Source organism: Myotis brandtii, unplaced genomic scaffold (genome assembly GCF_000412655.1).
Source record: "Myotis brandtii unplaced genomic scaffold, ASM41265v1 scaffold825, whole genome shotgun sequence".
NCBI lineage: Eukaryota > Metazoa > Chordata > Mammalia > Chiroptera > Vespertilionidae > Myotis > Myotis brandtii.
The window spans coordinates 2,892,957-2,904,853 of record NW_005371349.1 but is presented as its reverse complement, the minus strand read 5'-3'; the positions used below and the strand labels follow the sequence as shown (position 1 = coordinate 2,904,853).

The 11,897-nt window shown below is 55.3% G+C and overlaps 1 protein-coding gene across 2 annotated transcripts in view; it reads left to right on the top strand.

The window, feature by feature from the left end:
- Positions 1–625: 625 nt before the first annotated feature.
- TMEM104 (transmembrane protein 104) overlaps positions 626–11,897 on the top strand; it is a 40,765-nt gene continuing 29,493 nt past the window's right edge. Inside the window, exons 1-5 of one of the 2 annotated variants that reach the window (XM_005884303.2) lie at positions 626–740; positions 5,184–5,305; positions 7,694–7,775; positions 8,228–8,321; positions 9,078–9,158. In XM_005884303.2, the coding sequence (XP_005884365.1) occupies positions 696–740; positions 5,184–5,305; positions 7,694–7,775; positions 8,228–8,321; positions 9,078–9,158 (424 nt within the window). In that variant the 5' untranslated portion in view covers positions 626–695. The remainder of the gene's footprint in view (positions 741–5,183; positions 5,306–7,693; positions 7,776–8,227; positions 8,322–9,077; positions 9,159–11,897) is intronic. The other variant, XM_005884302.2, reaches the window with a different exon arrangement.

Below are 11,897 nucleotides of genomic sequence, written 5' to 3'. Positions count from 1 at the left end.
GCAGGTAAGGGGCCGCGCGCGACGGTGGGTGGGCTGGGGCGGCGCAGATTCCGGTTCTCTCTGGAGGGAGGGAGAAGTCGGGGAGAGGCTCGGAACGGGGGCTCTTGAGAAGAGGGGGAGGCTTGAGAGTGGGGAGCCCTATGGCCGGGAGGGCAGAGAGCAGGTTAGGGGTTCAGGAAGTGGAAGCCCCATTAAAAAGGCGAGGCTTTGGGGCAAGAAGTTGGGTTGGAGGGCGACCTGGGAAAGCCCCTGGCCCCTCGTCCTAGGCGGAGAGGCGGACAGTGACTTGGGCTGCCCTGTGCGGTAGTGAGCTCGCTGTCCCTGCATTCAACCGGGAGCAAGCGTCCCACAGTGTGGCAAGGGGGCGCTTGTGGTGCCTGCGGCTTCGTGGCTTCCAAGGCCTCTTATATGACTCGGGGTCTGAGCGGCAAGGAAACTCCAGCCAGGTGGGCGTCATCCCGGGAGACCTCCCCCCGGCCGCCTTGTTACAGACGTGGACACCATGAGTGTCTGTGATAAAGGACCGGGGCGCGAGGTGCGGGGGCGTCTGCAGACCTGCCGCCACCTCCGTCGAGGCCCGTCCAGGTCCATCCGCAAGCTGACGTCTGCTCTTTGCCTTAGGGAGCCGCAGCAGCCGCCGCCCCCGCGAGGAAGAACGCCCCGCCCCGCCGGCGCGCCCTTCCTCACTTTTGGAAATGGCGGGTGAAATCACGGAGACCGGGGAGCTCTATTCTCCCTACGTGAGTTTTACTTTTAGAACCTGTTTTGCCCACATGAGTTGCCCTGGCTTCCGAGAAGCCCTCTGCTCGCAGTGGCCTGGCCTGGCCCGAGCCCGAGCCCGAGCCCGTGCCCCCGCGTGCCTAGACCCTGGGGAGAGCCGGGTGGGGGACCTCCAGCAGCAGCCTTGGTGGCTCAGTGTTATGAGACTCAGGTTTGTTCACTTTTTAAAAAAATATATTTTCATTGATTTCATAGAGGGAGAGAGAAATAGAAACATCAGTGATGAGAGAGAATCATTGATTGGCATGCACGCCCCCTACTGGGGATCAAGCCCATAACCCAGGCATGTGCCCTTGATCAGAATCAACCCAGGACCCTTCTGTCTGCAGGCTGCCGCTCTATCCATTGAGCCAAACCAGCAAAAGCAGGTTTGTTCACCTTTTACATGTTGATCAGAGAGCGGTCAAGAAAACGAAATTGACTTGCCAACTCTGTACCTCAGGGCCGCTACCCCCTGCACACTGTGCTGCCTGTCCTTCAAATGGACAGTGATTGACAGCTGTTGCCTGGGTTTTGCTCATGTCAGCAGTTTGAAACGCCTTGGGTTTTTAGCTGAATTTTAAGTTGCACAACTTTTGCAGTCTTGGATGGCGTAAGAGGCAGAGGAAGCACGCAGACACTTCAGTTGCAGTTTGGTGGAGTCTGTAATTAGAACAACTGGAATGATTGATTTCTCCGAACTTGGGATTGTGTTACCCCACACACACACACACACACACACACTCCGTTTATCTTCTTTGTGTGATGTAAGATTGGCCATGTTTACATCATGGAGTGCTCTTGCCTGGATAAGTAGCTGGAGGGAGGGAATAATCAAAGGACTGACTCATGTTGCTACCAGGTATCCAGGGAAAGCAGCACCATCTTAAGCAGCAAGAGTCCTCTTTCTAGAACCTACCTAGCCTTTAACAGCCGCCCTGCTTTGCACTGACCTTCCCGGCCCGGGATGCCTGCCCTGTTCCCGTTAGCGTCCCCGCCTCTACAGCTGTGGTGTGATGGCCGAGGAGGTGCCTCTGAGAACAGCTGGAAAATCCTCCACAGCAGGGTCTTCCCGCCGGGCATGGGCCATCCGTGTGCAGCACGGGAGGAGCCTTCTTTACCTCAGCAACGTGCGGGGTGGTGGGGGGCACTTTCTTGAACTTGGGGTGAACGGAATCGCGTCCCTCTCATCTGAGCAATTGTGTCACAGCACACAGCCTCCTTTTGGTACCAGCAGGGTAAGGTCCGCTGTGTCCATCAAAGTCCCTGGGGTTCCTGCTGCTGCTCAGAACATCTGAGAGCTTAGAGCTGAGTCATTTCTGCAACTGAGTTTGAGGAACGAAAAAACTTTGATATGCCCGCTTTTCTTGTGCCTCCAGCTGAAATGTAATCATTTCACATGTCAGCATGTGCCCACAGGCAACAGGGCAGTGAACCCTAAAGGCCTCGGTGGCTTCTGCTTTTTTTAAAAAACATGTTTTTATTGATTTTTGAGAAAGAGGAAGGGAGAGGCATAGATGGAAACATCGATGAGAGAGAAACATACATCCAGTGGTTGCCTCCTGCACGTCCCCTCCTGGGGATCGAACCCACAACCTGGGCGTGTGCCCTGACCAGGAATCAACAGGTGACCTCTTGGTGCATGGAACGACACTCAACCGCTGAGCAACACCGGCCGGGCTGCTTTTTTCTATTTTTTATCTTTCATTTCCTGTGTGTTCGGGGGTTTTTGAGCGCCTGCTCTGGGCATTTGCATCAACTACGGCATGTATTCTCTTATTCTACTGGTAGGGAGAGAGGGCCTGTGTTGAGGATGAGGTGGCATTACCAGGACTTAGTGGTCAGGGTATGAGGAGCGAGCATGCCTTCTTGCTGAGGTCTCCTTCACCCCGTCATCCTGGGAGAATAGTTCTTGATCCCCTGTGAGAGCAGGATCTGGGCTCAGTGGATAATGAACCTTACAGAAGGGTGTAGGGGACAAGGCTCCAACCACCTGGACCACACGGGCCAGGGCAAGGTTTGCTTCTTATAAAAGTGATAGATAGAGCCCTAGCTGGTTTGGCTCAGTGGATAGAGCATCAGCCTGTGGACTGAAGGGTCCCAGGTTTGATTCCGGTCAAGGGCACATGCCCGGGTTGTGGGCTCAATCCCCAGTGGGGGGCGTGCAGGAGACAGCCGTTCGGTGATTCTCTCTCATCATTGATGTTTCTATTTCTCTCCCTCTCCCATCCTCTCTGAGATCAATAAAAATATATATATTTTTAAAAAGTGATAGAGAACAAAGCTTCAGGGAGATCAAATGTTAGGTCATCAACAGGGCCTGGTCGGTTAGTGCCCAGAAACCCTGCAAAACGTTGAACCCCCATCACGGGCACCAGGGCCCCACGCCGTTCCACTGCCTGGCTGTGCTTCAGCCCGACCTGCCTCAGAGCCCCTCGGCCGTACCTCCCTTCCCACCTCAGGCCTTTACCTGGAGGTTCTTCCCTGGCCCTGTGCCTGGGCGGCTCCCTCTCATCCTTCAGGTCCTGAGTGTCCTGTGGTTAAAGTGTTCCCATGATCCTTTGTCACGGTGCCCTGCGCCCTGCTTCTTTCCTTCAGGACACTTCTGCGAGGCGCTCATCACTGTTCTGTTGCCTCTCCCCCCACGTGAGGTCAAGGGCCCTGTCTGTCTTACTCAGTGTCCTCTCCCCAGCTCCCAGCACAGAGCCAGGCCCATGGGAGGCTCTGGGAAGTTGCTGAATAGACGAGCGAATGAGCAGAACTGAGCTAGCTGAGGGGCTCATTCCCGCACTGGGTTACACCAGCCTCAGCGCGATTGAAGTCAGCCAACAAAAGGACAAATTAGCCGAAACTGGTTTGCCTCAGTGGATAGAGCGTCGGCCTGGGGACTGAAAGGTCCCAGGTTCGATTCCGGTCAAGGGCATGTACCTTGGTTGGGGCACATCCCCAGTGGGAGATGTGCAGGAGGCAGCTGATCGATGTTTCTAACTCTCTATCTCTCTCCCTTCCTCTCTGTAAAATATCAATAAAATATAAAAAAATAAAAGGACAAATTAGTGTGTCATGGACACTGAGTTGCTTGTGAAAAGCCAGCTCTGGGGACTTCCTGTTGGGAAGGCCAGGTGTGCTGTGTGTCCTGTTTCTCACCCGGCTGCCACCCTCGGGTTCTCGCAAGCCCCCCCTGGGCCAGGGCTCCCAGCAGGGTGTCACCTGACTGTAGTGTGGTGATCCAATCGGGCGCTGTGGAAGACGAGCCAAACTTTTCATCCTTCTGGGATCTGTCCATGAGATCACATTAAGATAATGATGCTTCAAACCAATGAAACTGTCAGCCTCGTGTCCGAGAGGACCTGAGCGAGGGCCCGCAGCCCCGCTGAGGACTCCTGTCTTGAGGCTGTGTGCCAGCCCGAGGGGTGCGGAATAATTGTAATTAACGGAGCTGGAGTCGGGTTGGCGTGAATTAGAGTTGAGTTTAAACCCTGAAGTCGGTGACACTGCGAGTGCACTGAGCTTGGTGGCCAGGGACTAGCAGGAATGGGGAGCGGCTGCAGGTGGGTGCAGGGTTCCTTTTTGGGGGGGATGAGGTGGAATTAGATGGTGATGCTGATTGCACAACCTCATGAATATACTGAAAACCACTGAACTGTGTGCTTTAAAGGAATGGATTTCATGGCATGTGAATTCTATCTCAACTTTTAAAAAAAATCCCTGAAGTTCATGTGGGGAGGAAGACAGGGAAGGGGAAGCAGCAGGAATATCAGGGTCCCGAAGGACGATGGCAGAATGGGTGGGGAGGAGGCCTGGGCCACGTGCCCGGTGAGCTAGGAAAAATGGGAGACCACGGTCTGGTTGGGCAAAGAGCTAACATCTGTGACGCAGCTCTGAGGAATGAAATGACAAGAGGTGGGGTGGTGGCGGCAAAAATGGAGCATAAAACTGATCAGCCCTAACCGGTTTGGCTCAGTGGATAGAGTGTCAGCCTGCGAACTGAAGGGTCCCAGGTTCGATTCCGGTCAAGGGCATGTACCTCAGTTGCGGGCACATCCCCAGTAGGGGGTGTACAGGAGGCAGCTGATTGATGTTTCTCTCTCATCGATGTTTCTAATTCTCTATCCCTCTCCCTTCCTCTCTGTAAAAAATCAATAAAATATATTTTTTTAAAAAACTGATCATCGGAGACATTAGAAAGGATCCATGGGATGTGGGGCTTCAGTCATCCAAGTGTTGGGGTCTGGTCCCCAACATCCGGGTGCAGGGCAGGCCTGGTGAGCACCTGGGTGGAATGCTCCTCCTTCCCTGCCTCCCTGTCTGGAGGCAGGCCTCCTGGCCGCCGTGGTCTTGCTGCCCCTGGGTCGTCCTTGGGCGCCATTGGAGGGAGAGGTTAGTTAATGCCTGGGCTTGACTGTCGCTTCTGTGTGTCCCAGGTTGGACTGGTGTACATGTTCAACCTCATCGTGGGCACTGGCGCGCTCACCATGCCCAAGGCCTTTGCCTCTGCTGGGTGGCTTGTCAGCCTGTTCCTGCTGGTGTTCCTGGGCTTCATGAGGTAAGAGGCTGTCACTCGGGGCTCAGGGCTGGGGGCTGGGGGCCGGGGCAAAGCTGAGCAGCCTGCCCAGGAAGCACGGGGAGGTGGGGAAACGTCCTTGGGGGCAGGAAGATGTCGGTGATGAGTCTTCAACAAGGTGGCCGAAAGGGGTAGGGGGGGGGGATACAAAGGTCTCCAGTGCCTCGTGCTGGTGGAGCGTTGCACAGCCCTGACCAGCTAAAACGGAGACTGGAATGTCACACGTGGTTCCTCCCCGGCCGGGGTGCCTCCCCTCGTGTACATTCTTGAGGAAATACCACCGAGCCACAGGAAGAGAATCTGACAGTTGTTGAAGGTGCCGGGAAATCGGTTTGGAATTTAGAATTTGCTTCAGATAGTTCATGGAGTAGTAAGTGGTAAACACACAGCACACGCATAGCCGGGTGTTGCCCTCACCTGCCTCATGCCCGGCAGCACCCAGGCCGGCGCCTCTCAGCCCTCCAGGGTCCTGCTCCCGGAGCCACATGGGGGATGCAGGCAGGCAGGTCTGACGCCGGTTAGCCAGTGCCCAGGCTGGTGAGGGATTCAGGACGAAGCCCTCTCTCCTGGGTAGGAATCCACAAGCTCTAAAAAAGAGGTGGGAGGCACCACCTGTCAACACCCCGGAGAGGTGACACCCCGCGGTCCTCAGGTGCTGGTACCCCACTGAGCAGCACGGAGCCCTGCCCTGCACTCTCCTTTTTGGTGGGAGACAGGCAGTGAGGAGTAAGATAACAAATAAGTAAACCGCAGAGTCAGTTAGAAGGTGATGTAGTAACAATGAGACAAAACCCCACAACCATAGTGGGGGAGGGCGGGTGATCACAGTTTCAGGTCGGTGCTCGGGGGTCACGGAGGCGGCATTTAAGCAGATGGCAGGAGAGAGGAGTGGAAGAACGGAACATGGGTAGTTGGAGCTGACTGAGACCTTGAAGAGGCTCGGGGGGGTAGGAGAATGCCCGAGTTCTTCAGTCCGTTCATGCATTTTCCTTAGGGCGGTTTGGGGGCCAACCTTGGTGCTGTTGGCTCATAATGACGTCCTGTGAGCCTTGGCAGCCAAGAGCCCTAAAAGTCCTTGTCCTTCTGTGACTCTGCTGTCCCCTCTAAAGGCCCTTCAGCACCGGCAGCCGTCTGAGTGGGGAGTGATTATTGGGGGCCCCGGGTAGGGGCCACCATGCCCCCGCCTTGCTCACCCCATTTATATTTGAACATGATCAATGAGTTGGCTTTGTGCAACCGTGAGAAGCCTCTTCACGCCTTAATTAAGATTGATTTTAGTTTTACTTCCAAAAAGAAGGGAAAATCTAAAGCCTTAAAATGGTCACTTAGGCAGGATAATGAGAAATCGTCCTAGGAGATGCTGAGCTGGCTGCCCGCCCCCAACCCGGAGTGGATATGGATTTAACTCCTATCGCACCTGCCACCTGACTGCTGGGCTGAGGAGTCTGCCTAGGGCAGGTGACAGCCCTCGGAGGGCTCCGGGTCAAGTCCAGTGGCAGAGCCGTGCTGTCCAGGTGGTGGTGGCAGGGACAGAGCCCTCCCTCAGGTCTGTGGCGGGAAGGCCGCCTCCCCTGTGCCTCCTGCTACAGCAGCATCCGTGAGTCCCAGCTGTCGTCTCGGCCTCTCCGGTTTCTTTACGAGGAAGAGAAAGGGTGATTTGTCACTGTAGTCTGACTTCTCAGCAAATGTCTGGTGCCGCCTCCTTGCCTCCCTTTTGATGGAGGCCATAAAAATGCAAGCTTATTTTCATATTAGCCAGGTTATTAGGAAAGTGAAAATACACCACCCCCAAAAGGGCGGCGAGGACAGGTTCCAGAGCCAAGTGATCCTTTTCCATTATCCTGCCTGTGCTCCGTCATCAGCGTGTCATTGGGACTTGACCGCGTGCCCGTGTCCCAGCAAGGAGAGTGGAGGCTGCCTCTGCCCTTCCCGGCACCTTGCGGGCCCGTGAACCTGCCTCCTCCTCCTGACCTAGAGCACCAGGTGGGGTCTGTCCTCCCACCCCTGCCCCCAACAGGCCCCTTTTTGGTGTGCGGTACTGCATGGCCCTGTGTCGCCTCTCCCGTGCATCCGAAACACCTTTTACATGGGGACGGGGACATCGAGGCAAGCACAGGAGGCAGCCCGTGTACACACACACACACACACACACACGCACACACACACACACACACGCACGCACACACACTTCTGATCAGGCCAGACCCATCGTGAGAGTTTCCCAGGAAACAGCTCCAACGAGGGACAGGGCTTCGGTCTGGCCAGGTTGTTGGTCCAGTCAGGTCTTTGAAATGACTCCTCCTTTTTCTTTGTTTCTCCTCTAACCCTCCTGCCTGCCTTTGGCGATTCACGCGTGGCCTTCCCCTGCAGCTTTGTGACGACGACCTTTGTGGTAGAGGCCATGGCCGCAGCCAACGCGCAGCTCCACTGGAAGAGGATGGAGAACCACCAGGTGCGCCCGTTGCCCTAGTCTCCAGGCAGTGCCTCCGTCCGCTTGTGTGCCACTCATTGGCGAGTCCTTTCCCTCCCGATGCGTGGAGGACCTGAGTCCACAGCGCTACTAGGGACCCATCCCCGAGCAAAAGCTTAGCAGCCACCTAAGCTCACAGAACGCCTGCAGCCTCTGCTCTTTCCAGTTTGCCTCCCGGGTCCCTCCTGCCCCACCTTGACCCAGCTCAGTCCCGCTGAGCTTCTGCACCAGGGTCTGTGCCGTGGCCTTGGACCCAACGTCCAACTGTGCCTGCGCCTTCTAATGTGACCGAGTGGACGTGGCGAGAGCTTCCCAATCAGATACCTTCCAGAAAGAAATAACAAAGGAGGCAGGTGCTCCGTTGTCACGGGGTTTCCTGCCGTAATGGACCCCTTTCCTGTGCTTGTTCCCCTCCTTGCCGCGCCCTGTCCTAGGAAGAAGACGACAGCTCCTCCACCGCCTCTGACAGTGACAGTCTCGTCCAGGACAACTACGAGCGGGCAGAGAAACGGCCCATCCTGTCTGTGCGTAAGTCTTGGGGTTCCTGGCCAGCCTGCGCTTCCCTGGGGCCACAGGGTCCCTTTCCCTGCGGAGAGGACTGGGGGAGTCTCTGCAGAGACCCCGTGGCCCTTCTCGCCTGCAGGTGGCTCCTGGGAAGGCTCCGTGGTAGAGTAAGGAGTCCAGGACCCAGGCTTCCCCCTGCAGGCTCAGCACTTAGTAACGCTTGCAGCTTGGGCAAGTTGCCTAACCTGGGCACCCCAGCTTCCCACCTCAGCTGCCGTTGTGGGAATAATGAAATACCTGTTTCAGTGCTGGTGCACACTGGGTGTGCCAGTAAATCTAGGGTCTCCGAGTTCTCTCCTTCCTCCCTTCCCACTACACACACACACACACACACACATACACACTCTCACACACACACTCACACACACACACACACACACACACACACTCTCTCACACACACACACACACACACATACACACACACACATACACTCACACACACACACACACACACACACTCACACACACTCGCACCGCACATGCCCGAGAGTCTGATCCCTGCTCTGGCCGAGCAAGGGCTAAGCGTCCCCTTCTGACCCCACGACCAGCATCCCTGAGGTCCCTTTCTAGATATTTTGAACCATAAGCAATAGGAAAAGTTTTCTCAAGAGTTTAAAACGCGGGGATTTTATTATTCTGGAGAGTTCTGAGCTCAGTAGCCCCTTCTAGAAGCCAAGTGAACTGACCTCCTCCTCTTCCTTGTCCTCTGGCTCCACAGAGAGACGCGGCTCTCCGAACCTTTTTGAAATCACAGACCGCGTGGAAATGGGACAGATGGCCTCCATGTTCTTCAGTAAAGGTACACGTTATTTCCAAGGTGGCGAGGGAGCGGGAGGGCTAGCACTTCCTACTGACCCGGGCGCTTGGAATGAGGGTCCCACCTGGACAGTGGGACGGGGCAGGCGATGGGAGGAGCGGATTGCTGACCCACTCCCAGTGCTCTGAGCAGCCAGCCGCCGAGAGACCTGGGCGGCTTCAGGTGGTTTCCCTGGATTCCTCTTCGGTCATCGGCGCTAGGAATAGAGAGGTGGCTGCTTATCTCCTACTGAACATAGAGGTCGGGAGTCCTAAGCAGCTGCCCAAGGAAGGGGACCCATGGAGGCCGGCTGGTCACGTTGTGCCTCTTGCTTGATTGCCTCTGACTTGTCTCTCTGCTTCTGGACTCTTCTGTGTAGAGGCTTCGCTGAGTGTGTTTTCGTCTCTTCCTGGTGGCCAGCAGAGGGCGCTGGGAGCCCGTGCACAGGGCTGCTGTCTGGGATCTGAGGGCCTTAGAACCTCTCCCCACTCTACCTGCGCACTGCACAGCTTGGGATTCCTGCCCTTCCCTTCGGGGGCTTGGCTGCAAGCTGACAGGATCCAGCCGAGCTCGGGCGCTGGCTTGTTGGGTGTTTCACCAAAACACCTTATGCCTCCGTGGCAAATCTCGTTCTTTTGCAAGAGGAGCTATGCAAGAGTGTCGTTTTTTAATGCTCACACCTGTTTTTCCTTCTTAGAGTCCGACACATCTGACATCCTTGCCTTTGCAGCTCCCCTGGGAGGTTTTCTGCCCCTTTGCCGGAGCCCCTGGCTGCAGCGGGGGGCGTCACCACCCGTTCTTTTCCGTTGTGAACATGGCTGTACTTAGAGCTGGGATGGGGGTGGGGGTGTAGGAACTGGAAGCTCCTTGCTGCTTTTTAGGACACTGAGTGTTCTCTTTCCCACTGGTGGGGTTATGGGACTGTCCAGTCCAGTGGTCTGCAAACTGCGGCTCGGCAAACTGCAGCTCGCGAGCCACATGCGGCTCTTTGGCCCCTTGGGTGTGGCTCTTCCACAAAATACCGACTTCTGCCCATGGGCCACGAAGTTTCAGTCGCACTGTACATGTGCGCCCGCATGTGGTATTTTGTGGTATTTTGTGGAAGAGCCACACTCAAGGGGCCAAAGAGCCGCATGTGGCTCGCGAGCCTCAGTTTGCCGGCCACGGGTCTAGTCCAAAAGATTGTCATCAGCAGGCAAAGGTGGCCCGAGCGTCTGCTCCCATCCCCCGTGCCAGCCTCACAGAGGGTTTCCAGGATTCGTGAAAACCAGATCGGCCGTGTCTGCCCACTTCTGTGTCCATTTGTTCCATTTCTGCCCTCTCCCCGCCTCACTAGACCAGTGATGGTGAACCTTTGAGCTCAGCGTGTCAGCATTTTGAAAAACCCTAACTTAACTCTGGTGCCATGTCACATATAGAAACTTTTTGATATTTGCAACCATAGTAAAACAAAGATTTATATTTTTGATATTTATTTTATGTACTTAAATGCTATTTAACAAAGAAAAATCAACCAAAAAAATGAGTTCGAATGTCACCTCTGACACGCGTGTCATAGGTTCGCCATCACTGCACTAGACTAAGATAAGAGATCGTAAACATGTCCCCCCCTGAAACCATCCTTCCAAATGCAAGCTTTTGAAATAAAATGCACAGTAGAGCCCGGCCGGTGTGGCTCAGTGATTGAGTGTCAACCTATGAACCAGGAGGTCAGTGTTCAATTCCTGGTCAGAGCACAAACCCGGGTTGTGGGCTCAATCCCCAGGTGGGGGGCGTGCAGGAGGCAGCCAGTCAGTGATTCTCTCTCATCCTTGATGTTTCTCTCTCTCTCTCCCTCTCTCTTTCTCTCTGAAATCAATAAAAAATATATTTTTTTAAAAGCACATTGGAGGGCAGACACTTACCTTTTAAACCTCCTTTCTGATTTGCGTGTTTTGTATTCCGCGCTGATTTCTTAAGAATTCTAGGAACTTGTGGTTTGTTTTGTCTTCTCTTCCCGTGCGGTAGGCTCCTGGTTTACCTCAACTGAATAGCAAGCACATCCGTGTGCGAGCAGCGCCCGCTTAGAGGACGCCTTCTCCGTCGTCTCCGGTGTCCACTCAGCACTGCTGCCGTCCGGGCGGACCACCCTTTGTCAGGGGGCCTGTCCTGTGCCCATCGGGTGCTGAGAAGCGTTTCCAGCAGCACCTCCCAGCTATGACATTGTCACATGTCCCAGTAGGGGTTGCGGGACAAAATTGCCCCCCCGTTGAAAACCACTGCTCTGCTCTATTCCCGATTTACAGATTGTCACCTACCACCCTCACCAAAGGCCGCCACCCCCCACAAAATGAGACCAGCCTCATCTCTTGTCATTAGGAATGCCAGGCCTCCGTCATTGCTGTCCTCTCAGGAAATTCATTGATCTTCCAACATTTTGTGTCTAGTAATGAAATGTATTGATCAGGGAGGGCCAGTGGCAGTTTACAAACAGAGCTGACCCCAGATTCTGTGGCAGGTGAAGGAGAGGCTGGGGGCCGGGGGGGGCGGGGAGTTCCTCCCTGATTCTGTGGCAGGTGAAGGAGAGGCTGGGGGGGGGGAGGGGAGTTCCTCGCTGCAGAAAGACAAGCTGGGGCATGGGCTGTCCTTGGAGCCTGGGTGTGAGTGGCAAGCAGACCGCGGGGGCCACTGAGCTTGGACAGTGAGGCTGTCTGAGGCTCCTGGGTTCTTTCAAGGTCTGTTTTTTCCTGGTCTTCCCCCCCC